The sequence below is a fragment of the Musa acuminata genome, chromosome BXJ1-8 (assembly GCF_036884655.1).
Source record: "Musa acuminata AAA Group cultivar baxijiao chromosome BXJ1-8, Cavendish_Baxijiao_AAA, whole genome shotgun sequence".
In the NCBI taxonomy this organism is placed as follows: Eukaryota; Viridiplantae; Streptophyta; class Magnoliopsida; order Zingiberales; family Musaceae; genus Musa; species Musa acuminata.
Genome location: NC_088334.1, coordinates 51261606 through 51288856, shown reverse-complemented (window position 1 = coordinate 51288856; position 27251 = coordinate 51261606). Strand labels below are relative to the sequence as shown.

At 38.8% G+C, this 27251-nt stretch overlaps 4 protein-coding genes and 1 long non-coding RNA gene across 11 annotated transcripts; 3 read left to right on the top strand and 2 right to left on the bottom strand.

Annotated features, from left to right (window-relative positions):
- The first annotated feature begins 14 nt into the window (after nucleotides 1-14).
- On the top strand, nucleotides 15-11640 carry LOC135585581 (probable serine/threonine protein kinase IRE). 4 transcript variants are annotated; one of them, XM_009416374.3, is made up of 18 exons: nucleotides 15-169; nucleotides 292-386; nucleotides 475-672; nucleotides 785-2080; nucleotides 3420-3592; nucleotides 3734-3983; nucleotides 5310-5402; nucleotides 5479-5619; nucleotides 5737-5829; nucleotides 7454-7661; nucleotides 7791-7876; nucleotides 8740-8828; nucleotides 10194-10245; nucleotides 10320-10376; nucleotides 10464-10640; nucleotides 10728-10805; nucleotides 10899-11162; nucleotides 11281-11640. In XM_009416374.3, the coding sequence occupies exons 3-17, from the start codon at nucleotides 511-513 to the stop codon at nucleotides 10977-10979; spliced, it is 3036 nt and encodes a 1011-aa protein (XP_009414649.2). In that variant the 5' UTR covers nucleotides 15-169; nucleotides 292-386; nucleotides 475-510; the 3' UTR covers nucleotides 10980-11162; nucleotides 11281-11640. The 4 variants fall into 4 exon arrangements, with proteins under 4 accessions (XP_009414649.2, XP_064937039.1, XP_009414650.2 ...); XM_065080967.1 differs by having other exon boundaries at nucleotides 292-392; XM_009416375.3 differs by lacking the exon at nucleotides 292-386 and having other exon boundaries at nucleotides 64-169.
- Nucleotides 11641-12259: 619 nt separating this feature from the next.
- Nucleotides 12260-18598, top strand: LOC103995713 (uncharacterized). 3 transcript variants are annotated; one of them, XM_018830938.2, is made up of 14 exons: nucleotides 12275-12477; nucleotides 12664-12819; nucleotides 13173-14063; nucleotides 14163-14263; nucleotides 14355-14469; nucleotides 14769-14846; nucleotides 14935-15027; nucleotides 15124-15207; nucleotides 15303-15401; nucleotides 15729-15791; nucleotides 16000-16030; nucleotides 16650-16696; nucleotides 17607-17665; nucleotides 18174-18598. In XM_018830938.2, exons 2-14 carry the CDS (start codon nucleotides 12751-12753, stop codon nucleotides 18403-18405), a joined length of 1962 nt encoding a protein of 653 aa, XP_018686483.2. In that variant the 5' UTR covers nucleotides 12275-12477; nucleotides 12664-12750; the 3' UTR covers nucleotides 18406-18598. The 3 variants fall into 3 exon arrangements, with proteins under 3 accessions (XP_064937038.1, XP_009414652.2, XP_018686483.2); XM_065080966.1 differs by lacking the exon at nucleotides 18174-18598 and having other exon boundaries at nucleotides 12260-12477; nucleotides 15718-15791; nucleotides 17607-17659; XM_009416377.3 differs by lacking the exon at nucleotides 12664-12819 and having other exon boundaries at nucleotides 12265-12477.
- Nucleotides 18599-18961: 363 nt separating this feature from the next.
- LOC135589231 (protein IQ-DOMAIN 14-like) lies at nucleotides 18962-22941 on the bottom strand. Its single transcript, XM_065081515.1, has 6 exons — nucleotides 22736-22941; nucleotides 21330-21456; nucleotides 20517-20795; nucleotides 20029-20274; nucleotides 19828-19959; nucleotides 18962-19537 (listed from the first exon to the last, which is right to left on the bottom strand). Exons 2-6 carry the CDS (start codon nucleotides 21420-21422, stop codon nucleotides 18962-18964), a joined length of 1326 nt encoding a protein of 441 aa, XP_064937587.1. The 5' UTR covers nucleotides 21423-21456; nucleotides 22736-22941.
- A 169-nt stretch (nucleotides 22942-23110) lies between these two features.
- Nucleotides 23111-25047, top strand: LOC135589230 (uncharacterized). 2 transcript variants are annotated; one of them, XR_010476656.1, is made up of 2 exons: nucleotides 23111-24597; nucleotides 24760-25047. It is a non-coding gene; the product is annotated as an uncharacterized LOC135589230 (long non-coding RNA). The 2 variants fall into 2 exon arrangements; XR_010476657.1 differs by having other exon boundaries at nucleotides 24757-25047.
- Nucleotides 25048-25420: 373 nt separating this feature from the next.
- LOC135589229 (probable peroxidase 61) lies at nucleotides 25421-26871 on the bottom strand. The gene is made up of 4 exons (XM_065081514.1): nucleotides 26604-26871; nucleotides 26359-26538; nucleotides 26082-26241; nucleotides 25421-26001 (listed from the first exon to the last, which is right to left on the bottom strand). The coding sequence occupies exons 1-4, from the start codon at nucleotides 26847-26849 to the stop codon at nucleotides 25559-25561; spliced, it is 1029 nt and encodes a 342-aa protein (XP_064937586.1). The 5' UTR covers nucleotides 26850-26871; the 3' UTR covers nucleotides 25421-25558.
- Between the last annotated feature and the right edge of the window lie 380 nt (nucleotides 26872-27251).

Genomic DNA, 27251 nt, shown 5'->3' with positions numbered 1-27251 from the left:
TCACCGCGGGTACAGCCAACGCAGAGACGAGCGGCCTTCCCGTGGGCTTCCGATGGAGGGGAAGCAAAAGCAAAATAAACAAATGAATGAATAATAGAATAATGGAGGCCAGAGATGGCCGCTCCAGTTTATTTAGTAGTTTTTCGTGCCCATTCTTTGATTTAGTTTGGTAAGTTCTTTATCTTTTCAAGCCAATTGATGACCCGCTTACCGTTGTTTCTTGATTCGTTTGTTCTTTTGTTCCTTTTGTTTAATAATCTGTTCGTGATGAGGGGGGATGTAAACGTTTAGGACCAATTCCAATTGCTCGAAATACTCCATTAAAGAAAGGTCGATCTGTGCATCGACATGGAGGCAAGGGAGCCCATTTTCTTTGATTCTGGAAGGTTCGGGTAGATTTCTTGTCGGGCTCGATGAGTTCCGTGATTTGCATTTGGCAGTCATACATGGTGTTTGATGAAAATCCTCTGACAGGGTGGTGGTGATCGCCGCGTCAAGTTTGACGCCGTCATGGAGATGGAATCCCCGCGCTTCCGCGCCATCCTCCGCGCAACGAGCGGCCGCCGGAAGCGTTCCCCCACCGACGTCAAGAGCTTCTCCCATGAGTTGAATTCCAAAGGAACCACCCACCAGATCCCCATCCGCAAACTTCAAGGTCTCAGCAGCCCGGAGGTGATGCACCGCTTCATTGTCATCCTACTGCTCTTTGATTTAGCGAAGACGAGGTCTTGACGCCTATTTGTCTTCTTCGATGTTTTTGTGTGTTGTGGTTGTTGTTTCGTAGGAAATAGTGACTGTGATTCGAACGAAATTTAAACGTTTGAAGGAAGAGGTTAACGCAGAGTTGGGTGTATTTGCGGGCGATTTGGTGGACATACTTGAAAATGCCACGGTTCAGCATCCTGACTGGCGGATGCCTTTGGAGGACCTCCTGGTGATATGTCAGGGGTGTGCGGAGATGTCACCAGATGAATTATGGTCTAAATGTGAGGGGATAGTCCAGAATCTGGATGAACACCGCCAGGAACTGCCCATGGGCACGCTCAAGCAAGCACACACCCGGATTCTTTTCATCCTCACGAGATGCACTAGGCTGATTCAGTTCCAAAAAGAGGGGGGTTATGGGGGGAATGAACATGTTCTTGGCCTATACCAGCTCAGTGATCTGGGATTTTATTCTGAATCAGGAGATGGTGGCCTCAAGATCTCATCAAGTGCTAAAGATATGAAAGAAAGGATGATCAGGAAGAGGTTCCAAGAACATATGTATCTTAGCCAAGATTTTACTGGTCACTGCACAGATTCAACTGCCAGTAGAGCTAGGATTTCATCCTGGAAGAAGCTTCCATCATCAACTGAAAAGAATCAGAAGAAGGACCATGATGAAAAGGATGAATTCCCCTCAAAGAAGGTTTTAGATTCATTGCCACCAATTGGTGAACCTACATTGGGTGCTCATGGTGATACTGAAAGCCTCGACACAACTGAGCTTTGTTCTAAAATCCTAGGAAGTTCAACGGGGCAGCTGTCTGAGAGGAAAGATTCTGCTGATTATTCTGGAGATCAACGAATTCCAGCTCATGTGAAGCCAAAAATGATATGTAGGATATGTGATTATGAGATACCAACTATATATGCTGAGGGCCATTTTAGAGCATGCACTGTCGCCGATAAATGTGATTCAAAAGGTTTAACTATCGATGAGCGGTTGGAGAGAGTTGCCGAAATACTTGAGAAGTTATTGGTCTCCTGCACGCTAAAGAGATCAGATATTTCAGAAATCCACCATGGGGTTGTTAAAGTTGGTGCTTCATGTTTAACTGAAGGGTCAGAAGTCCCATCTCAGTGTCAGTATCATTCATCCTGTCCATCTGATGCAGATATCATATATAGGGAATTTGCTGGTAACCTAATTGCAAATAATTTGAATGAACAACCTGCAATGTTGGGCAATTCACGTAGTGCTTTATCATCAGGAAGTATGACCCCACAATCACCACTAATGACACCACGAACTGGCCAGCTAGATTTGTTATTGTCTGGAACCAAAGCATTTGCTGATCATGAAAACTTTCAGCAGGTATCTTAGTTCTTAACCATCTGACTTAACATTAGGCTATTGAGATTTCTGGAAGGTTTGAAAAGTTGATTTGGTAGTTTCTCTGATAAGATATTACAGATGGAACTACGGCTTTTCTTTTTTCATGCACAATAATAATTGGGTGGACCATCACCACAAAAAGAAGGGAAAATATAAAAAAGAAAGTGTAGGAAAATATCATAAATCATTTAAGTAGAATTGGTCCTTTCTTGCAAGCTCAAGTCTTCAATTGTTTGTCTTCTAAAAGACATGTTTTTTTCCGTCTTTCTCATCTTGCCATCTTTTGTTCTTTCTGATCATTGTTGTCTGAAACTCTGAATGAACTAATGTCCCTGTGAGTTTACTGAAGGTTGTGTATGTGATTGTCAGTAATTTTATTTATTTGCTGTTTTTATTGTAAAGAAACATTTAAGAGAACTGCCAATATTTAACTTATAATCTCTTTTTGCAAGATTTTGAAAAAAATATTTCATATGCGGGTCATCTATGAGTAGATGTTTAAAAATTTCAAGAAGCAGATGACTCATGATTTTTTTTTTTAATTTTTTGAAAAGAAAGTGATCTTGTTCAACTAAGAACTGACATCAAAATTACAAAAATCAGCAGTATGATCCCACTAACTCTTGCCATGTTAGCAAGCTTGTGGGCAACAAAATCATCTGATCTAGGGATATGAGAGTGTCTCGAAACATTAGCCTCTTTTTTCGGTTCAGAACAGTCATTACCCCTACTTTCCTTCCTGTCGTGTCCGTTTGCACCTAGGTATCACATATACCTTTCTGTTTTTCTCTCTCCAAAGCTGTTGCACATAGCCCAACATTTGGTTTGTAAAGGGTCTTTGGCATTGTGGGTGTTGGTCCCAGCTGCCACCATCCTTCCTTGCTTATCCCTTGTGATGTACCCAGTCCCTGCATATTCACTGGAGTTAGAAAACAAACCACCACATTCCATCCATATCTCACCTCATCTATAATAGTGGTATTATGCTGATAATTCAAAACCCTGTTTCTTCAAACAATGGTTTTAGAGATCTGTTCAGATGATAAGGCTTGGAATTTTAACCAAAGCATAGATGGTTGGATAGAGTGGTTGCCATGCAGATTATTCTTGATTTTTTTCAAACATCCACAGGGAGTTTGCAATAATATGTTTAAGTTGATCCACTTATGTTGCAATAGCATTTCTTACTCCTGTCAGAATCATACTATATATTGTTTTAAGCTCATTAATGAGGATTTCCTAGAAGTTAATCTTTATCTCAACTATATATTGAGTATCTTCTTTTATTTAACTTCTGTTCTATCATCTGTTTTGGCAGATAGAAAGCCTTCTAGATATAGTGCACTGCATTGCAAGAATAAAAACTTACAATTACAACTCGCTCGAGAAAATGTGCTCCTATCTAGAAGACTTAAATGCTGTTATTGATACTAGAAAAGTTGATGCCCTTGTCGTTGAGACATTTGGAAGACGGATCACAAAACTGCTACAGTGAGTTAATTCAGATGAGATACTTCTTATAATTAATAGAATTAAAATTAAAATTTAAAGTTTTTAACATTGAATTATCAATTTTGTTCTTCAAATTCTATTTATCGATGCAATGTTATGCCAATGGTGGTACTTTGACAGGGAGAAGTTCATTCATCTATGTGGACAGATAGATGATGGGAATAAAGATGTCTCAGATATGATGGTAGATGAAGAAGGTTCGTTAAGAAATGGTATAACCAGTATCTCTGGAACAAACCCCTTGGGTGCAAAGTTTAAGGACCGAACATCTATTGAGGATTTTGAAATTATAAAACCAATAAGTCGGGGGGCATTTGGACGGGTTTTCCTTGCAAAGAAAAGAGTCACAGGTGACATTTTTGCAATTAAGGTAATAAGATTGTTTTCTTTACCTGACTTGACATCATATGAACACTACAGAAATGCAACTTTTCTTTCAATTAGACTATATATATTGTCCAACCTTTACATCTGCAAGTTTTCAGTTTCATCTGGTTATGCCTCTTTAATTATGATTTATAACCTTTTAATAACAGTCCTTGTTAGGGTGGTTCATGAAGCATATTATTCTTTTCAGTTGAGTTGTTTTGTTTATGTTACCATGTTAGGGCTTGAGGGAATACTGAAAGAAGTGATTTGTTTTCTTTCTTTAGATCTGTGGACTTGTTTACTGCAAGTCGTCTCAAATTCCTGTCTCCCACTTAAGAGTGCAGCCCCTAGATTCATTAATATGATGAAGATTGTTGTTACCTCTTACACATCCATGTCTATTCATTGCAAAACATATTTGTCTTGATCCTAGAATCCATCAGATTATCCACAATATTTACTGGTTCTATTAAGTTTTCTTTATGTCATTTGGTATGATGCTGTGATTATAAGTTCTCTTATATCCTTGAGGGCATTCTCTTATATCCAGCAAGTGAAACCTGAATCATTCTAGTATTCTTCAGTTCCCATATATTCTGCCTTAAAATGAACTGAACTGTATTCAGTTCCCATATAAAGGAGGGAAAACAAATATTTTATCTTTGCTTGTAATATCAATATTTTTGTACTGCTAATCCTATGAATGAACTGTTGTAAAGTCTATCATTTGTATCTTTAATGCTAGCTCTTAATACTCAAATGTTTAACCCAGGTTAAGAATAATAAGTCACTGATGTTATATATGAGTCCATTCCTCAAATGTGGGACTATAATAAGATTGTCATAATTTCCTCTCTCAAGCCCCTAATATTCCTATTAGTGAAGACCACATATTGCTCATAGGTTCCTCAAAATTAGTCCAATATAATTTATGATTAACCTAAGTGTAACACACTCATCCAATAACTTGTATGGTGGAATGTTCTGCCAAAAAATTTTTTTAGAAGCTTAAGCCCAAACTTCCAAGTTATTAGCAACAGGTGACCAAATTATGTGTACCATCATCTTTCTTTATTTCTTGTTATGGAACAACTGGAATGCTACATACTTCTTTTTTTCAATTTAGAGAGGAAAAACAAATAGCACTCAACTAGAATATCTCCATAATGACAGTTGCAAGTGTCCTTATTCATTACATCTTACGAAAAAGTATGCTTCCTCTTCTAGAAGATATCCAGTTCTTATGGTGTTCTAATGGTTGAAGCCCTGTTTTGTAGTACAAGAAACTGCATCCTTGATGTACATACTTTTTGTCCATGTATTTTAGGTTCTAAAAAAGGCTGATATGATACGCAAGAATGCAGTCAAAAGTATTTTAGCTGAACGTAACATCTTGATATCAACTCGGAATCCCTTTGTGGTAAGCAGCTTTTTTAAACTTTTAGCATTTTAACTGCTTTAGGATGTGTATCTAATTTTGATTGGTGAACATACAGGTGCGCTTCTATTATTCCTTCACATGTAGGGAAAATCTTTATCTGGTTATGGAGTATATTAATGGGGGGGATTTGTACTCTTTGCTAAGAAATTTGGGTTGTTTGGATGAAGACATGGCACGTACATATGTAGCTGAAGTAGTGAGTAAAGGAATCCCCATGAGACATCTATGATATGATCTATTTTATGCAATCATTTACACCAGAGAGGAGGGCCATATGTGAAGAGAGTTATAACTCTAGCAAATGATGTTTCAGGTTCTTGCATTGGAATACTTGCATTCTATGAATATAATTCATCGAGATCTTAAGCCAGATAACTTGTTGATTGCTTGGGATGGTCACATCAAGGTTAGTATCCTTGGTCTTTTGCTTGCAAGTTGCCATTTCTTGTCAATGTTGTAATTTATGTGTCACATAATTGAAAAGTATGTCTCTTTTTTTTTTTTTTTGCAAATTTAACATGCATCAATGGCTAGTACAATGATACAGACTTTTCGAGCTTCAAGTATAATTCAGATCCCATGTTTGCTTAAAATCATTGATAAAGGAATTTTGAAGAGAATACATTTCATTTATGTGGCTGGTTATGAGAATCACTTTCCAAGTATGTTTTACACATTCGTTTGAGTTTTGCCTCAAAATAGCTGAACAGGGAATGCAGATGATTGGCTACACATCTGTTTCTTGTCCTTTAGAATGCAGCTGATGATTTGGTTTTTATTATTAATACATCATAATTTTGGCTGGTCATCAGCTGACCATAATAGAGGAGGAAACATTTACCCAATTCTATTAGAATTTAGATAAACATGATACATTTTCAAACCATTTCTTTTAGGTTGCACTAAGAAAATTAAAATAAGTCTATCAGGGTATTAAAATTGGTTGCATTATGTAGGTTGAGTTTGTTCGACTTGTCAAGCCTTTTTCTGATCCTAAATTTATGGAAATTCATAATAATCTCACAAATGCTAGTTCAAGATAGTGAAAAAGAATATATTGCTCGAAATATATCAAATAAGTTATATCTCGTCAAATGCTATTGATCTAATGCTCTCACATGGTGGTGGTAGATTCCAAGGATTGAAATTTCATACCGTATCAGAGTTTCGAGCTTTGCTCAATACGGTACTGTGTACCGAGCGGTACGCCCTGATACATCTAATTTGGGCATAAAATCCTCCGAAAATACTTGAAAATAAAAGAAAATTGGGATAAAATTTTTAAGTTATAAATAAATATAATAATGGTATAAGTTTAGCAAAACCAATGTAAATTAGGTAAGAATAATATCATATATCGTTTTTGGACTTTGAGGAATAGCCTTGTGCAAGGTTTGCATTTCGGTCCGTTACGGATTGTTCTTCTGTAAATATTAAAATGTCTATAGAAAAATTATTTGAATTGTTAATTCACAAATCATTGTTCTATAGCGTTTAAGAGAGTGTAAATATGAGAAAAAATGAGTTTGTAATTGTTTAAGAGAGTGTGAGAGTGAAATGGGGGAGAAGATGAGTTTAAAAACCCATGATAAAGGGCTACCGTTGGAGCATTGTTACATCTGTGTTGGGGAGTAACGATCGAAATTTCGACCGTTATCATCCCATATACCCCATCATCCGATACGACGTGATATTGAGCGTTCCACCCGGTAACGGGTGGTCTGAATACCGGTAAGTATCGCTCGTACTGGGCGATATTATTCGAAATTAGAAACCCTAGTAGATTCTATTGTCAGAGTGAACTTTTAGATGTTTCCCAATATGGCCTTCATATGCCAGGTTTTGTATGTAAATTGTAAAATATTCTGCATGGTTCTTCTAGTATAGTCAAATCTGATTGTAGTTGAACAATTTCACCTTCTTGCTTCTTTTTCTATTTTGTTTCAAGCTTAGTTAAGTTGATCCACTAATATATTTAATTTATATATAACATTATTTTTAAGCTCACATATCTTTTGATTTTGCTGCAGTTGACTGATTTTGGGCTTTCTAAGGTTGGTCTTATCAACAGCACTGATGATTTAACAGGTCCAGATGTCAGTGGTTCTGTTCTATTGGGTAATGATGAACCACTTCCAGTAGCACAACGAGCACTAAAACGAGAACAAAGGCAGAAACAGTCAGCTGTTGGAACTCCTGATTATTTGGCACCAGAGATACTTCTGGGAATGCCACATGGTTTGTCATGATAAACGTGCATTCTTCCTCATTTTTTCCTTTTTGAAGAAAAAGAGTTGCACAGTTATTTTGTTCTTATATCTAATTTCAGTATGTTCTCTATGTTGATTCACAATGTCTCGAGTGTAGGTCCAACTGCAGATTGGTGGTCAGTGGGGGTTATTCTTTTTGAACTTCTGGTAGGAATCCCCCCATTCAATGCAGAGCATCCACAGGTATGCAACTGTGGAATCCACGGAAATATCAACAACCTTCCTTGAATTGATAAAATATAGCAAGAAATGCTGTATATACAGTACTGAGATGTACAGAGCGATATTTACCAGCGTGCCCAAGTATTAGTAGAGGGTCTTGTGTGGTGCCATAGGTGTGCAGATGTACCCTTAGTAATGTGATTGACTTGAACCACTTGCCTATTAGATCTTCAGGAGCATCCAAATTTACCTTTTCACATAAGTTCATCATATGTACCTGGGAAGAACATACGACTTTTTTGTAATCAAGGAATTTTAATGCTAAGCTTTGAATAGTTATTTTAGATAGCCTAAGGTTATGAGACTTGAGAAACATACCAGAGTAGACTATTTTATATCCTCGTATGACTAGAGTGCACTATAACTTGTTAGCGGTGTTCATGATTGTACCTTTGAGCTGATCATAGGTTTTTCTTGTTCTTTGTGGTCGGATCCTTCTTGGGCATGAATGTCAAAATTTGGCAGGGGAATGTGTCATAAGCCACATTTGATGTGTGCTAAATCCCAAGCAGGACCCAGGAACTAAATAATAACTTTGGTCTAGCCCTTTTAGATGAGGTTCTAGGTCAATCAGTATTGAACATGTCATTCTTGTTACATAACGTTAACAATCTTTTGTATTAGTCCAAAGTTCATGCGTAAATGTCTATGTTAAAGTGCTTTACATTCAGCTGAATGCTCCAGCGGCAATATAAGTTCATGCAATTATGCTTATCCCTGAATTCCTCGTTATCAATTTTACTCCTAGAAAGTGTTGAAGCACAAGTGTCATTTAATTACTGAACTTTTTATAGTAACAAACAATGTGCTTTTGTTTTTTGCAGAAAATTTTTGATAATATTATGAATCGGGATATACCCTGGCCACAAGTGCCAGAAGAGATGAGCTTGGAGGCTTATGATTTGGTTGACAAGTAACATCTGAGAGTCATCTTTTTTCTTTTACTTTCAGTTATTATTGTCTTTTTTATGAATTCTTCTTTGATGTCCTAAATAAGTATTACCTTCGTGCACCTTGTTTAAAATTATCTTCTGCACCAAATGAATTGTCAAACAATGTGAGGAAAAAGAAAATAATAAACTATAGTAGTCGCTTAGCTGGTGGCCATGGCCACGTTCTGCTTCAACAAATTCATAGGAAGGTCAAACAATTATTTTCAGTTTATCAACTTGTTCGTATAGCATTCATATTGTTAGAGCATATAACATTGTTGAATTTTCAAAGCTATGTACAACTTATTATCCAAGAATCACATGGAGTGCAATAAGTGGATTTTATTCAGGAAGCTAGCCATGCAGTTCTTATTTCGTCATTAGAAGTTTCAAATCCAAGAAGATAAGTGCTAGACCAGTTGGATTAGAATGAACAAAAATCTGATCAGCAAGAACTGAAAACCTTGAACAAAGAGACAGTTTCAATTCTGTCTATTAGTCCAGCTCCATCTTCACATGCCCAAGGGTCAGATAAAAGAAATATGTACCTGGCATTGTCAACAATGGTATCTTGATTCTATACCACTATATAGGGTCTACTTCTAGGTAAACATCCTATTCAGTATTTGAGATGTAATAATACATTTAGAAAGAAATATTCAATCATCAAAACATGTCAAGGTGAACATCTTAAACTCCAAATTCAAATATAAGATCTTGAATGAGCAAATGTGGAGCTGTTACCATTGCTACCAAGCACGGTGGGAAATGTATCTGATTTTGTTATTAAAATGCTTACATGGAGGGTGATCATCAGAATCATTTGGCAAATTAAGCAAATAAAAATGTCATTGAAGGCTATCTTATGTCTCATTTGAAGTCATACCTTGATATATAAAAGTATCATACCATAGCTTCCACAAAGGTCAGCATCACAGATGCAACCTTATCTGATGCATGTATACCTGTAGTTACATTAATGACCTTAAGGATGCATATAATGCAACCTTATCTGATGCATGTATACCTGTAGTTACATTAATGACCTTAAGGATGCATATAAACCAAGCGTAGTTCAACCACACTGATGATTGGAGACAATTTTATATTCATCTTCTACCAAAATTTTAAAATGGTTAGTTCCCTGGCATAACTTAGTTCATTCATCTTGTATTCCATATGTGCATGTTGCTATCTCTAAACCAATAAAGCTTATTCCTGCACTTTCACATTTTACTACAATTTCTTGATTTACTGAGCTTTTATCTCTGTAAGATGTCTTTCCACGAATTTGAAGAATTTTAAAACTAAAACTACTATTCAAACTCATTTTTCATTGGATTCAGATTGCTAATTAGGAACCCAGTCCAAAGACTTGGAGCAACTGGGGCTGGTGAGGTAAATCTCATCTAGCTTATGAACAACTTGTGCTAGATCAGTATGGCCTGACACAATTTTGATCCCTAGGACAGGTGAAATCTCATCCTTTCTTCAAAAGCGTCAACTGGGATATGCTTGCTAGGCAGAAGGTTACAGGATTGAGCCTAGTTGTTATTCAAGTTTTCAGCTCTCACAATACAAACAAGCATAATGAAAGAGTGTTTTCTTTGCCACAGGCAGCATTCATTCCATCAACCGAAGGTGATGATGACACAAGCTATTTTGCCAGCCGACTTCCATGGAATGCAGTTGATGAACAACTTTATACGGAGTCTCATGAATATGATGATATGACTGATACAGGCAGTATGAGCTGCTACAGTAGTGCTCACAGCTCTGACCTGGATGAAGATGTAAAGAATCGACATCTTTTCTACTTGATTTCAAGAATGTTGTTATTCTTTGAGCTCTCATCCTTCGTTGAAATTTTCTTTGAACAGGGAGATGAATGTGGCAGTATGGCAGACTTCGGGCCAACGCTCTCGGTGAAGTATTCCTTCAGTAATTTTTCTTTTAAGGTAGAAAATTCATTGAAACAAACTAATTTTGATTATATATAAATTTCGGTTCGAAATATAATCTTACTACGTAACTCTGTAAACCATGACCAGAACTTGTCGCAACTGGCTTCCATCAACTATGATCTTATAACAAAATGTAGCCAAGATTCAGGATACGCTTCTCAACCCTGAGAGCATTATGGAGACAGTAATTTGATTCCGTAGATGGAGACAGTAATTTGCTTCCGTAGCTACCAGTTCAAAAGTTTCAAGAACTGGTAACCCAGTGATAACTATTACATGAACCCTGCGACGTACCTGACCAACAGTCATTCAAGAACTGGCAGCCTAATTAATTTTCGTCTTGCGAACAAGGTGAGATTTCATTACCAATTTAGAGCTCAATATCTGTGTTAAAAGAAATTACTCCATTATTTCAGAGTAGACTGTAATTAGTACATCAGATTCACCAGTTTCCACTGTGGTGTATCAGCGATTCAGCTTCTCTGAGCTCAAGACCTTTGCAGCCCAGGCGTGAGGTTTATAAGCCACTGGAGTGAGGAAGCAGCTCCTCAATCCAACAACAACTTGTACAGTGGAGAGCACCAACGTATGGAACTTGCATTGAGCTTACAGTTGACAAAGATTGATCGGTCACAATCTATGTGATCAAACTTTGAAGTGAAGCTAATAGTCGTAATAAACCGTGTGAATATATGCACAAATGTTTTTGCTCGTCTTTCAAATCGATAAGACAAACCATTTGATGGTGGTTCAATTCTTGTACATTTCTAACATTATTTGCTACATTTCTTAAGAACCAAGAAACATCGAGAATGTTAAACATGCAAAAGTTACTTGTCCCATAATTTTGTCTGACAGTTTTCCTACCTTTGGATCTCCACATCGCTGTTCTTCCTGCGTTCCTGCGTGGACGTTGTTTGCAGGGAACGCGACGCGAGAAGCGACGGGCTTTCCGTTCTGTGGTCACGCAAGTAATCGCAGCTCGGCTTATAAAGCGGGTCGGGTTTGCGTTCCGCGGATCTTGATCCGCCAACAGCTCAAACCCGCTTTAAATCACAACATTTATGATGACGGCTCCTTATCACAAAAACGCCATCACATGATTAGTCCGTATTATGAAAAATACCCAACAGAATTATATAGTATATGATCGAATTTGTTGTATCCAAAAAGTAAATTATAAATTAGATTATCTTTAGAGTCCCACATTATTATTATTATTATTATTATTATTAATGCACTAAAATTAGTAATAATTCTTTTTTGGGGGTTAATTAATGAGGAAAAAAACTAGCACCATAAAAAAAAGGGCACCCGAGAGCCTCGCACCCACCAGTGCCGATCGAGTGGGACCCGCGATGACCGCCCTGTGGACACCAAGAACCACACGAGCCTCCAATCCGCCCTCCGCGACACGCACCTCATCCGCCTCTCCACCGTGTCGATCTCGTATCATTCGATTGGCTAATCCCGCGACGCCGCATCGTCACAAAATCATCCCTCTCCCCCCATCCCCCCGCCGCAGCTCCAAGCCAGATTCTCTAAAGCTACAGAAGCGCCTTTGGGGATTTGGCCAGACCGGAAGAGAGAAGGAAAGGGAAAGAGAAGACTGACTGTGATGCTGTCCATTTGCTCGGCTGCAGCTACTTGTTCTTCTCATGCACAGGTGATCGGTGTTCTTTTCCGTGCTAAATTTCTTTACATTTCTCTGATGCAAACACGTTGAGCGCATGAAGAAAAATCGCAATTTTATCCGTTGTATAAGTCGATCAAAGCCATAAGTATTATGGGACGGCATAAAGATGTTTGCCACTGTCATAAAGCTTCCTTAAGTCCAATGTTTTATGTGTAGGTTTTTCGGGCGATGACAGCATTCATGAAATCTGTAAAATCTGCCTGCTCTTGTGATCATTTTAACCTCGCACTGTGGTATTGATCGATGCACATTCACAAGTCTCTGCAACGTATGAATATTAGCATTTGTCTGATCGCATTCAGTTCCAATGTGGTAATACCCTTTCCACTGATGTGGATTCCACTAAACACACAAATTTTTGTCTTACCATGTAGACCAAGAGTACTTTTTTCATATGCCTGATTAAAAGTTCATACTTCTTATGCTTGATAGCACTTGCTAAAATTGCTTTGGTGCACGTTATATGCAACCAATCAAATTGGATGTACATGTATATGCTCAAATGATTCAATGAACATAAATGTGAGAATGAAGATTTTCTACTTACATTGGATACCATTTGCTCCTAAAGATTTCTATTATAAACTGGTAACTTTTGTGCTATCCAAAAGTAGCGGGCAACAAGCAAACACTTCGGTTTGAAAGTTGAGAAACTTTGTCTGCAGGCATCTCTCCATGCAGGTGTAAAGGCTTTTTTTCCTCTTCGGAAGGTTATAGATGATAGGCACATCTTTAAAGATGAGCTACTTTTCTACATCCAAGATGGTACTTATGCTAGTGATAAGTCACTCAAAACACATGCTACTAAATATATGCATTCACTAGTTGTGGAAAGACCTCAGGGATCAGGCACCTTAGACTCATTCATACTCTCTCCCTATCGGAATGAATCTGATGATATAGTTCACGGATTTCCAAATGACTACTTGGATACTTTGCCTGATAGCAGTTGTTACTCAGAAAGTGAAATATATGGTTTATATCCAGTTGCCGATGATATACCTGGGCCTGAAACTTTGCCCACTGAACTTGGAAGAGGTATTGCAGCAAGTACTCCAATGCCACTTTCTGACACATCTGATGTGACCAATAATGGATTCTCAGATCTTAAAGAAAATGTTGAGAATTTTATAACTGGAATTAATCAATCTGTAGATGCATCACTAGGAAGAGCTGAAGATGCTGTGCAGAGCACTTACAACACACTTAAGATGTCTTTTACGGATGCAATTGAAAGCTTCACACAATCAATCGAAAGTGTGTTCAGTACTTCTCTTTCTTCGGTGTATAACTCCAAAGAACAAGCTGGTGGTAAATTGACAGGATTCTCTAGTATGTTTAAGGAAAATGTGCATGGAGTAGGTGGTCTAGCTATTGACACTCTGAGGCGAGCAATTGTTATGCTGGAGGATTCTTTGGGAAATACAGCATCATTTCTTGTATATTCTTATGGATCAGCAAAGTCATTGCTTCCACCAAATATTAAGGAGTCACTTGACTTGTCTGAGGAGAAAGCTATTCAAATTATAGAGCCGGTTGGAGCTGCTTTTCAGAAGGTATACTGGTGGATCAACATTTTACCACTTTCCAGATTCCTTTCCATAAGTGTGCATGTATAATGTCCAACAGTGTGAACACTGCATGCCATGATGCAGGTGTATGCCATTATTGAAGGGTTCGAGAAAATTCTTGGTTTGGATCCTACTGATCCAATTGTCCAGTTTGTACTTTTCTTTGGCAGCTCGGCTGCTATAGGGTAACTGCAAAATTTCTTTTTATCGTTTTCCTTCCATGGATCTCATATAATTCTTGATCAGTTAAAAAATTTATCTCCAATTTATCTGCAGAACATCTTACTGGTTTTCCAAATACGGTGGATACTCTGGTGATTTGACTCCTGAAACAACTTTTATGCTTCTGAAAGATGAACGGGATGCTGTACTTATTGATGTCCGGCCTGAGGCAAGAGACTGTAAATTTCACAAGCCTTTTCTTTTCTTCTGTTGTTCCTGCTAGACTTAAGCAGTCTATGTTAGTTGTTGTATACTGGATTCTACAATGCTTCTTGTTATTTTTTATTTTATTTTCCCCATGATAGAAAGTGCCGTAAATTTCTCTCCATGGATCAAAATCTGTAAAACCTTTTTCAGACACAATGATTCAGAGGTATATGGAACTTTTGATTTTGTGTGAGGTATAGAAGGAATAATGTAGAGTATATAGCGAATGTATGCCTGGTTACAGTTATATGGTTCATGTAGGATCTAAGGGAGCGAGATGGTGTTCCTGATTTGCGAAGAGGTGCCAGATCTAAATATGCAAGTGTGGTCCTTCCTGAGGTATGTTGGCAGTTATTTCTTTTCATTTTTCTTTAAGGGCAATTAAAGCTTCACTCATTGTTATAGTATGATTTTACTTCTTTCTCAGATTGATGGTTCAGTAAGGAAACTGCTACGGGGTGGGAGAGAAGTCGATTATTCTTTAATTGCAGCTGTCATCCGCAGCTTGAAAATTATAAAAGTACTGTACCTTTTAGTGACAAGTAGTTACAACATCAAATTTTCCTTTCTACGTCATAGGTATTCAGTGTGGTTCTTGTTTTCCTCAAATGTGTAGAATGAGGCAAAGGTCATTGTTATGGATGCTAATGGTGGTCATTCTAAAGCCATTGCTAGATCCTTGAAGAAACTTGGTGTAAAGGCAAGCACTAAACAATTTGTCTCAAAAGTGTTTTCATTGTCCAGTGATTACAATCTAATGCAATGACCTTGTGTAACTGACACACCTGGAAATAGAATCCTTACTTGGTTCAAGGTGGCTTCCAATCTTGGGTCAAGAATGGTCTCCGCATTAAAGAGCTAAAACCCGAGACCGCATTGACATTACTGAATGAGGTATGACAAAATTCATTAGGACTTGCATCATTATTCATCTTTGCACTTCACTAAATCTGGATCTTTCTTAACTCTTTCGTTCTGAAAACTTTCCAAAGAATCAGAATTTTAGTTCTTTAAAAATCTGTATCTTATGGCTTGAGTTAAAATTAATGATCCTACTTATTAATATTGGTGGATGAATTCCCTTTTTATCAACAAATGTTAGACAAAAGTTCTTTTTCCCGAAATAATTATAAATGTGGCATCATTCATAATCATGGAGATAGCTTTGATGAAAACTTAGTTTCTGCATGTACTCACACATTTCATTTAGAATGTGTGCAGGAAGCTGAGGCAATCATTGAAGATATTAAGCCTACCCCAACACTTGTTATTGGATATGTCGTGGTAAGATGGTTGATACCTCTCCTTTTAACGATTAAGCCTTCCAAATTCCTAGCTGTTCTAGTACCAATTTTGCATGATCGATTTTGAGTCAATTTATTTAATATGTATTCAACATGCTCCATCAGACAATTTTACTTTCAAATTAAATGCTTTAGTTTTGGACCACTTAATTAGATTACTGATTTCTTTTTTGTGCGTATATGGCCAGGGCATTTCTGCAGCCATCTACGCTCTGCTAGGTAAGCATCATTTAGAATGAGATAAAAGGTAATTTGTGATAACCACTTTGCTTTCTGATCCCGGAGATAGCTTTAACATGAGCTATGGACAAACCAAGCTGGACTAAGCAAGAGATAGACACATTTTCTACTATCATATCAGATAAACAACCACACTTATTGTCATTAAAACAATAGCCTACTTAATTCACTTCATAACTCCTTGTAAGTTCAAGCCTAATAACTACAATCTTTGAATTTCCTTCACAATCGCAAACTTTTCCATCCTATTAAAGTGCATTCATTCAGTAGCTGTTAACAATAAGTTACAGTCACTGATTGTATACATATTTGTACTTCTTTTTTGTCATAAGAAGTACTTTAATGTGAGTAATGTTGTTGAGACAGTATTGTGATTTTATATGAGCAAATATATCAAGAGTAAAATCTTTGCTTGTTGATCTGTCAGTGCATACAACCATATCTTAAAAGACAGAGGATTGGAAAAAGTAGTCTAGTTAGGCTAATGATTTCTTATCAAGATCACACTCCTTCGGAATACTAAATATGAAATAATCATTATGGCACCAAAACCTCTCATTTTCAGCATGTTTCCAACTAATTTGTACTTTGGTTGCAGAGTGGGAGAAGACACTGCAAGTTATTGGTATTATTGGCCTTGGGCAGGTACCATTCTTCTGTAAATGGGTTTCACACTTATGCAATAATTTTCAATAGGAACTTTATACCCGTTCTGGTAGATGATACTTTCTGGCAACCACATCCACTGCTAGCCACATCTTCTGTAAATGGGTTTCACGCTTCTGCAATAATTTGCAATATGAACTCTATACCCGTTCTGATAGATGATAATTTCTGGCAACCACATCCACTGCTAACTATAATAGGATTCAATTATATATTGGTGTTGTGTGTCTGCCAAAGGACCATTCTTGTTGTTCAATATGTTGCTTGTGGACTTATTCTTGGATATAAATTATAGAATTGAAGATACACCAAAATGGAAATCATTTAATAAAAACAGTTACTAATGATATTACCAGAAGCAGGTTGATTCGGATTTATGCCATATCCACCATAGAACAATAGCTTTAGGAGCATGCAGATATGCTGAATGCCAAAACTAGAAATGCTAGACAGCTAATATAATTAATGTAATATATCTTGCTTCTTCATGTCTTTGTGCCTTCTTGTTCAAGTTACTTCTTATCACTGAAACATTTATCTAATGAGGCTAAAATGGGCCATTTAAAGCATGATAACAAAATGAAGTTGATGTGTTGGAGCACTCTTTACGGTACACTTTTTTATTGTTCAATGAACATAGTTGGTTGTAGGATTACCTTTGCAGAATTATGACTTGTTTTGTTAAAATATTGGAAGCCTTAAAGTGACAGGATTATTTATATTCCTGGTCTTTAATTCTTGTTAATTTTTTGTTCCCTTCAACATTTTTATACTTATTATGCCCCTCTTATTTAGGTTTGCATGATTCTCTTGCATGCCTTTATGATTACCCACCATTACGCAACCACTGGTTATCCACTAACATATGTCATTTCTACTTATTTTGTAGAGTCTCTATCGAAGGGTGGCTTCATATGATGATTCTAAGGATTTGAAGAAAGATGTTGGGTAAACTTAATGTTGTCGCTTGCCTGATATATCTCAATACATGCTAACCCTAATTCTTAGTTACCATCAAGAAAAATTGGGCGCAAAAATATGAACACTATTTTTTTTAACCTAATCAGGACTGGCAGATAATTCATGAAATTCAAATGAAAAATATCAATCTAACTTAGAAAATGATAGACAGGAAACAAATTTGTCTATCAATGAAGAATGCTATACTACGCATACTTTCTCTCTTTCCTTTATGAGAGTTTAGTCTGACAATTAACCAAACCATTTTTTTGAGATTTCTGTTCTCCAGTGCTTAAGTACGATGTAGGCCTATTCTCATTTACTCCATGCTGCTTGCCTTTGTTACCTTACCAAACAATAAAGTACAAGTATTGTGAGCATTACATGGTTTCTAATGCTTGACTTAATCAACAGTTGAACATAGATAGTTATCCAAACTGGTTGTTGTTTCAATCTAGACAGTGTAACTTGAAGTCCTGTATGCTTTTTATTTCAGGTTGTTGCTGTCTCCAGTGCGACTCGGAGCTCAAGCATTCTCATGGGCAGCCACAAGACTAGAGCCGAACAAGTTTGGCCTACCGACATCGCCCTCATCAACCGCTGTGCGCGATCGTGTCGTGCAAGCAGCTGCAAAGCATGAATCCCAACCATCCGATACCAACGAACCGAAAGGGCTGCCACAAGAATCAGTGATTCAGACTAATGAGAATCAAGTGTCGGAAGCATGACACTGTTTTTTTTTTGCTTCTGTATATAGGCAACAACGAGACTTTCCTCAGCTTTTGCAGTCTTAACTTGTTGTATGTCAAGTGCTTAATCCTGATGCTGATACTCACTAGTATGTAAAGTGATTTCCAAAGTGCTTAGACTACTTGAAACCAGGATTCATAAGTTTAAATGTGATCGATTGTTTATGGATCAGTTGATGTCTATTGTTTTGGTTTCCTATCTCTTATCTGCTATAACTTGAAAGGCATGTATCCACAACACCTTATATGTAAAGACAAGATCAAATCAGTGGATCTTTTTCTCCTTTTTTTTCATTTTTTTTTGAGAAAATTCATCAAGATCTAAATTCTAATCCAAAAACATGCTGTCATAAACAAAAGATGTTTTTGTTGTTTTGTTGAGAAGATTAATCAAGACCAGAACTACAAAACAATCCCAAACAAGCAACAAGGCAACATAAATGATAAGGAGATGAACACCAGAAACATGAACAAGGCAGTAGGAAATCACAACAAGAACAGAAGGAAGGAATCACGTAACTCCCAACCAGCAAAACTATATGAAGCTGCTCCTCCTGCCGGCAACAGCTCCCACAGGCAGCGACACAATGGAGTCCACGCTCATGCCGCCCACAGACTGCGTGGACCTGTGCCTCCCTTGTCTTCCCGTGCTCTTTGATCCACAACACCCGCCACCGCTAATGGTTTCCTTGCCGGCAAACAGGGAGCCTATGCTCTGACCCAACCCGAACGAGAACCGCTTCTTCTTCGGCTCCTGCACAGACACGAACGCGCGGTCGTTCCTCACCTTGGCCTTGGCCGAGGCGGTGGGCGCCATGTAGTTGGGCACGGCGAAGGTCGGGCAGCTCGTGAGGCTGGCGTCGTCGGCGTCCGCGGGCCTCAGGCGCGTGTAGTGGCCGCGGTGCGGCCGGCGGGGGCCGGGTGTGGCTCTGGGACGTATGGCGGCCGGCGAGCGCGGCGTTTGAGGACGCGGCGCTCGGACAGGCGGCGCCGGTTCGGGGTTGTCGGAGGAGGGGTGTTGGCTCTCGAGCCATGTCCACCACCAGGGTGCGCTGCCGGAGCGGAGGCCGGTCAGCATGGCCTCGGCCGACCTGGGCGTCACCTTCAGTAGCTGCGCGAAGAGTCCCGTAAAGAGGTCAGAGCTGTGATTCTAACCTGTTATTACTGTTGATGTTGCATGCAATCTGGACGCTGCCACAATTCATTATGAGCTCTTAGATCAATTAGAAACAAGCAAAGCTTCAATTTGCATGATCTTTGTCAGGTAACAAAATTGCCTTGTGGGGATGGTGAATTACTAGAACTCCGCATATTAGAACCAAAATTGATGATTACGTTGATGGATTATTGCAAGCAATGTGTTATAGTAGGAAGTTTGTGACTCCAGCGAGGGAAGAGTACCTGGTGGGTGTAAGCATAGGCCAATGCCCTCTCCCTCTTGATGACTGCCTCCACCTTGTTCCGCATCCTTGCTTCCAGAGCCTCTCTTGTGAGAACGCTATGATCCCATTCTTCACGGGCTTCTTCTTCAGTCTGCAAGACACCCACACACAAAGTCAGCAGACTCTGCTTCTAGATTACCTACTCATGGTGATTTCTCACTTGGTGAGCAGCACTCCACTTGCCGAAGTTGCTCTCCGTGTCCTTCTCACACTTTGGTGAAGTCTTGTGGAGTTGAAGACTTCTGCTCTCCATCATCTGCAGCCTATTAGCTCGTATCTGCAGCTGTATTCGAACAAGCATCTGCATGCATCTCATTGTGTTCATCGTCTGGCGCTTCACATTCTGCCCTCTCATGGCTCTTTGAAGTCTCATTAGCCCCTTCAGTGTGTGGTAGCTCCGCCGAGCCTGCTTCATGGAAGGGAATGTGTTGCTATCTTCTCTTAAGCTCACACGAGGTTATATGCCTAGACTTGGTCAATAAGCTTGTTGTTTAAATTCGTACATGCAAATGGAATTTGGATGCTATAACGAATGACATGAGTTCTTATGATCATACTCTCATTTTTTACAGCAGAGAAATACTACTTTTTGCTTGATTTCTTCTACATCTACGTTCTAATGTTAATTAAATGCTATGATGAGCTTACCTGATGACCTCTATAGGCTGCTTGAATCTTGATTGCTGAAATATGAGCGTAGTTTGGGATCATTGTTTGTTTTCTTGCAGCTGGTATAGATTGTTGAACCTTCTTGGAGGGCCTTGAGTGCACTCCGTCCTGCTGCTGCTGCTCACTCTCAGCATCTTCCAAGATCTTCTCGATGCTGCTTGGTTCTCTCTGCAGGGGAATGAAGGAATTGGTTTCACCATGCTTGGATTTTCCAAAAGGCCACCTTTTCTTCTCCCTTGTGAGTTTCTTATCTGAACCCTACATTGATAAAGACTTCTTTAGATGTATTATCAAGTTCATTACCATGAACTTTCATGATTGAGAGATCAAACAAGATTAACGAATATATTTGCTCGCTGTGGTGGATTGAATAGAATTTCCTTGCAATCCAGTAGTATAGCAAAAATGGCAGCAGAATACCTCGTGCAGCAGATAGAATTATTAATCTAACATCCATTGGAATATACCTGTTCACCTATATCATATATTTTTGAAGTTCTGCCTCATTCTTTATCTATCTTGTGTTACCAAGAGATGTAACAGAGTTCCATATTGTTAATGCATGATATTGTTTTGGTAATTGTTGGATTGAAATTTCTCTACAATCTTGTTGTCCTTGAAGCAATCTTTGGGCTGCCAAGTATTGGATATCACATGCAAGAGATGGATAATCAGCTTCATGTCAAATTGTCAATTATTGGGTCTCTTATAGATGTGGAACTCCCGGAACAGTCATTAAGGTAGTTAATTCTTCCAGACATTCTGGCTGAGGAAACCTTAAGTTCAACTTACTTGGATCTGAACTCTTGCATCAACAAATTTATCCCTGGAGCTTGAAGTGAATGCTCTTTTTATAACAGAAAACCAACTTGATTTCTTGCCCATCTCTTTGTTATTTCGAGTCCGACCATAGAAATACCTGAAATGCATGCGACATGCAAACTTTTAGATGTTTAGGGTGATAGCACTATTCAATATCTTCAGATAATATTATTAATAATTAGAACTTTTTTTTTCTCCAACCTGCAAAGAACACTAAAACTGGCCGCAAAGAAAGTTTATATTAGTATGATAGTCTTCTTGATTGCTTAAAGAAAAATCAAAAGTGAATCATATTTGTAGTTTTTTTTCCTCTCCCAATCAAGCAGTTTTTCTTTTTCTGGAAGAAAGATTTCTTATTCTTATGGTACTGTAATCAATTGCATTACGGAACATCTGTCTGGCCTTAGCATCCTGTTGGCAAACTATGTATTGTACTAAAATTTCATAGATCTTCACCTTTTTTTTTACTTGTTCTTATGGGCTTTTCCTAAGACACTTTCTGCACCATGCAAGTTAATCAAAAGAGCTTCATCTAAAATGAGGAGAACGCAAAGCTGGAATGCTCCTTTTTCCCTTTAAAAATTGTTCCCTCTTAGAACAGATAATGGAGAAATACAATTTCAGACTTGTAACTTTCCAAATCAAAGTCTCTGAAAAAGGGTAAAGGAAACTTTAAGTTTCAATTATTGTCTTGTTCAGACTTTCAAAGAGTGTACGACCATAATTTGTTTATTACTAAACTTCAAAGGAAAACATTGAGAAGTTATAGGTTTACAATCACAAGCAGTCCTTGATTAAGATTATGAATGTAATTCACCTCGTAGTATTTGGCTGTTTCATTATTTATTCCATTATGCAGACAATAACTGAATTGTTTCTTTCCTGTTATAGTCTTTTAAATTTCTACTGCCACTACGAAAGCATTGCCTCTGGAGAAAAGAAATTTTAGTCTGATGAGAACCATTTTTGCACAGTAATGTGTAGCTTATAGAATTCTAGTTAATGTACTACTCCTGAAATTAGATGAAGAAACCCTTGAAGTTGAATGATAGATGACACTAAAAAAACTTGATTACTACATAATGTTGACAGTTTTAAACAAACTTTAAGGCCAATCAGAAAATAAATTTTCTTCCTATTCACATCCTCCTTATAAAAATCTGATGGTTTACAGCCATTATGACAGTTAACTGTCAAGTCCAATTAATTCAACCCATGCACTGAGTAGATTTGCAGATATTATAGAACTGCAATTGAAGTTTCACTCATCAACTGAACTATATCTTCGGAAATTTTTGTAAAAAAGAAAATTAACTTGATGTAGTTTCCATTCTAGTAAGAACTGTAGATCAATATAGGAAGGTTTACATTTCTACCTTGGCACACTCCAGGAACTACTTCACTAGCAAAATCATTCGGCTGCAGAAGAAGATGGAGATATGGCTTGAGCTTGGAATATCACTTCACCATAGAGAAACTGCTCTTCTGCCAAGGAACTATATATATATGTATATATATGCAAGGCTGGCTTGGTTTTTCTCATTCAATGTGCTTGGCATCTGGTTCTTCCTTGCATGGATTAAGGTCCTTTTGACCTCTGTCTCTCTTTCAACTTTTTCTAAGTGCAGGTTGTTCTATAACACTCTTTTGGATTGATGAGGAAGAGAACAATCACTTCATGGCCCCAAACCAACTTTACTTCAATAGAAAGCCTTCTGAAGACAGCTATAGGCACTTGAGAAACTGTTGAGGTTGCTTCCCTTTTTTCAGTAGAATTGAGACACTAGGCAAATAAATGTCAGTGGAGTCCTATAGAAGTTTACTATGTCAAGTTGGTCCAAAGATTCAAAGCCAAGGTGTTTTAGATCCTTCCCTTGTATTTGGAGCATGTGGTGACTCATCTGAATGCCCATTATAATACTTTGCCTGCAATCATTGGTGGGTTTTCAGGTCTTGTATATCTTTAATATGACATGAACACGGTGTGGACAAACTCTGGAAAACTTTAATATGACAAGTTGTATAAGTTGCACACCTGTAGACGAACTCCTGAAGAAAAAGAAGAACAACATAGGATCAGTGTGCTGGACCAACCTAACCAAATAAAATGGCCTCTCTTTGATCAACCATCAATTGTATCATCTGAAACATTATCAAGAGTTTTAGTCACAGAAATCACCTCTCATACCTATAATTCTTTTATTTTTCATTTGCGTTGCAGGTTAGGAAGCAACCTGAGGTGTTCATCTGGATGCCTTAGAGGAGAACACAAGGCAAAATATAGGATGTTTGCTTATAAGCTACTCAAGATAAAGGAAGCATGAATCTTGACAAAGAAGGGTGGATCCCTCATCCAAATGGCCTGTTTAGTTTCCAGGGAAGTTATTAACTATCGTAGGTTCATCATACTCATTGTTACTGTTCTTGAATCATCAGTATGTCTGTCTCTGGAATATCTTTGCAAAAGGATTAGTTCATTGACATGACACATCATTAGGTGCTGATCACCTTGTTTTAACTGATAATCCTCATCAGAGTACGGCATTACATTGTCCTGAACTCCTGATTGCCTTATGTACTAACCGCGGCGTTTCATTTTCATTTCCTTGTCAACTAGATTAACAAAGCATACCTTTTGAGGCATATAATAAACTTTTGTAAGATCCCTATTTTGTCAGCCACCTTTTCTCTCCAAAACAAAGTTTTGAGACTCAGATCAGTTTTGGCATTTATCTCAGCATTATTGGAAACATAAGATTTATGCAAAGTCCAGGGTTCATCATTCTCTAATACGAGGTAATTTATGTCTGAGCTTATCTTACATGCAGCATTAGCTTTGCTGGGTACTCAACTTTTTCGAAGTACAAAGAAAAGGTTATGTTGTTTTGGTCTTCAACATTCTTGAATCAAATACCTTTGTCAGTGTAGATTATACTAAAATTCTCTTGATCTTACATAAATGATCTTTTTTCTGAATCTGAATCTGAATCTGAATCCTACTACTGCTGTTATTATTTATTTTTCCTGAGAAGGAAACTTTGTGGACTAATAAACTAGACATAGGTCGTCAACAAAAGAAAGGCAGATGCTTTTGGAAAAAGAAACAGATGGTGATGACACTGTCAAACACTAATCAAACTAATGCATCTTTTTTTCTTCTTTTAGGTTCATCACTTCCACTGGAGTGTGTGAACTTTGCAGTTCATGTGTATGTAGTGCATTCCATCCTGTTCTAAAGGTATGTAACATCATTGGTTGTAGATTCCTCTTGATCATGGCACTTGTATCATCATCATCATCCTCCTCCATTATGACACCACATAAAACCAGTGCTTCTTTTATCTTACCTGGTAGTATATAGTGCTTCTCTACCTAATGTTTGGATTAATTTGGGCAGTAGAAAGGCAAGGCATTTCAATCAACTACATGATGAAGACTCGTAGCTTTTGGGTCATGGCTGACCAAGTGTAGTGCTCTCATGATGAGGACTTGCCAGAATCCAGCCAGCGAAGGGGATGATGATATGGTTCCTTTGCAATCACAACAACATCTCAGACATGAGGCAGAACCATATGAAATCGGCCCGGTTTCTATTTCATTTTCCCTAGAACCCGTGTTTTCGGAACCGCGATTAGCTCTAACATGAGGTTGTAATAAAAATTACACAAGGAATTTTTTTTTATTTTCATTTATCCTTTTCAGTTAAATCATATTAATGGAAAATTATTAATTTCTCAGTTATTGTTTACTGGAAGGGTACAAATAGAAATTTACTGTTGAATCGGTTAATTTTGGATGTATATTGCAGACAATTTTCTATTTTATATGAACTTATGCACACATGGTATTTGAAACTAACTTATTAAACAATATATAGAGTGCTGAAATTAAACTGAAAAATGGCTTTAGAATTATATATATTTATAGATAAATTTCTCCTTTTTTTTTCTTTTTTGTAAATGATAAGTGAGAAAGACGAGATCCGAACTCTCTGTTTCTAATTCCCTTTCTATCGGTTTATTACGAGATAGATTATGTTTTGTTGCTAATGGACCAAAATAAACTTCCAACACACAACTTTAATCTCCAGCTTTATTCAAACACTTGGTGAGCGAGCTACTACAGCTCCCAAGCTTGGCAGAAATGGTGGCAGCAATCTGCATCGATCTAAAGTTACAGGTGGTCTCAAAAATGGTTCTTCACTTGGACTTCGGGTAATGAGCATTCGTGAACCTGCAGTTACGCCTTATCTCCCCCTTACTTCCGGTCAACACCCCGATGCTGCCCATCCGGCTGATGGCCAGGGCGAAGTAGCGGCTGAAGTCGTCGAACTCGTAAGCGAACTCGCTGGCGATGCGCACGCCATCCTTGGATGCGAGGAACTGCTGATCTATCCCGAGCACGGCTTGGTTGTCGAGCACCCGGGAGTAGTAGGAGCTCTCGAAGGTGAAGTTGCCGCCGGAGTGTGGGTTTAGGAACACGGTCGGATCGGATTGGTCCGGTGCGTACCTGTATGGGCACGTCTTCGATAGTTGTCTTGCGAACCTGCAGTCCATCTGGTCGTCGGGCAGTCCTGTGTCGTTGAAGTTGTAGATCCTGTCGTGGACGTACCGGCAGTGAGTCACTCCCATGGTGTGAGCACCTGCAAATAGAGAAGTTTGGACGACCAACAAGAAGAAGAAGAAGAAGAAGAAAAGGGTGGTGGCAGATCAACCATCGAACCTAGGAGAGTCCCAAGATCGAGCACATCGAGACCGCGAGACTTGAAATATGAGAGGGCATCATCCCAAGAGATGGAGGGTGGTGGCAGGTCAACCATCTTCGCATCCGATTCATACCCGTCCCTTCTTCCGGTGAAGACTGGGTACTTCCATCCTCCTGCCTGCAACAGCCAAAGCTTAGAACAGGGTGCAACATTCACCATATAAATATATCGTATCCATTAAATTAACCCCATATATATATATATATACGTGTCTATGGTAGACGGTATATATACCAATGCCACTGCATCCCTGGTGGCGAGGTGGAGTATGTCGGCGCACGACACAACGCCGGGGCATTTGGACTCCAACTTGTGCTTGATCGCGTCGATGACGTCAAACCCCCTCAATCCCGCGTTCTGTGGTGCCTCCTTCTCCGATCCCTTCCCATCCAATAGAATCGAAGCGTCACAACCCTGCAACAAAAGGCATCGCGTTGGATCGCATGCAGAAGAAGGAAGTCGAGCTGCAGAGTGGGTACCTTAATGAAGCAGTCGGAGTAGACGACGCGGAGGAGAGCGGGAGTAATGGACCGGTCGTTCACCCACGCCTTGCGAACCGCTCTCGTTATCAGCTTCTCTGCCTTGGTGCACTGCGTATTCTTACTGTAGTAATGGAGCACCAGGCCATTCAAAGGCAACTTGGTGCCGCCCTCCGCTACGTGCGAGCACGTCGCCCATAAGCCGAGCACCACGAGCACTAGAAGCCGCTCTCTGCTGCACCACATCGTATCTTCTTGTCCTTCCAAAAAGAACTGATCAAATGTATATATAGACGGCATGGGGAGATGAGATCGAGGAGCTTTGGTGGATCCTAAGAGGGGGGCGATGAATGCAGCAGTAAAAGAGGGTGTAGAGATCCAAGGAGAGTCGCCTCATCTTTTGACTGGGATGAGATCGATTGAAGAGCAGCTTGGGGTGATGTGTAGGAGGGTGCGCCTGCGGGGAAGCCTCTCGTTCATGCCACTGTCATGTTAGGTGGGCGGCGGCGGCGGCACGCCAACGGTGGGAGATGTGCGCGTTTCACGACGACGTTTCACGTGTGGAGATCTTGAAGACTCCTTTGTGAGGGGAATCGAGGAAAACAAGCTGTGTCCACCTATTGCATTGCATGTGAATAGAGATGATGG

Bases quoted from the DNA above. Each gene is read 5' to 3' on its own strand.
- LOC135585581 (XM_009416374.3), top strand. From the start codon at position 511: ATGGAGATGGAATCCCCGCGCTTCCGCGCCATCCTCCGCGCAACGAGC. The intron at 2,081-3,419 runs GTATCTTAGTTC...CTGTTTTGGCAG, and splicing joins ATCATGAAAACTTTCAGCAG to ATAGAAAGCCTTCTAGATAT. The intron at 5,830-7,453 runs GTTAGTATCCTT...ATTTTGCTGCAG, and splicing joins CTTGGGATGGTCACATCAAG to TTGACTGATTTTGGGCTTTC.
- LOC135589231 (XM_065081515.1), bottom strand. From the start codon at position 21,422: ATGGGCAAGAAATCAAGTTGGTTTTCTGTTATAAAAAGAGCATTCACT. The intron at 20,275-20,516 runs GTAAGCTCATCA...TCCATGAAGCAG, and splicing joins CAGCCTATAGAGGTCATCAG to GCTCGGCGGAGCTACCACAC. The intron at 19,960-20,028 runs GTGAGAAATCAC...GGTGTCTTGCAG, and splicing joins AGTGGAGTGCTGCTCACCAA to ACTGAAGAAGAAGCCCGTGA.
- LOC135589229 (XM_065081514.1), bottom strand. From the start codon at position 26,849: ATGTGGTGCAGCAGAGAGCGGCTTCTAGTGCTCGTGGTGCTCGGCTTA. The intron at 26,539-26,603 runs GTACCCACTCTG...CTTTTGTTGCAG, and splicing joins ACTCCGACTGCTTCATTAAG to GGTTGTGACGCTTCGATTCT. The intron at 26,242-26,358 runs GTATATATACCG...TGGCTGTTGCAG, and splicing joins CCAGGGATGCAGTGGCATTG to GCAGGAGGATGGAAGTACCC.
- LOC103995713 (XM_018830938.2), top strand. From the start codon at position 12,751: ATGCACATTCACAAGTCTCTGCAACGTATGAATATTAGCATTTGTCTG. The intron at 12,820-13,172 runs GTAATACCCTTT...CTTTGTCTGCAG, and splicing joins TCGCATTCAGTTCCAATGTG to GCATCTCTCCATGCAGGTGT. The intron at 14,470-14,768 runs GCAAGAGACTGT...TGGTTCATGTAG, and splicing joins TTATTGATGTCCGGCCTGAG to GATCTAAGGGAGCGAGATGG.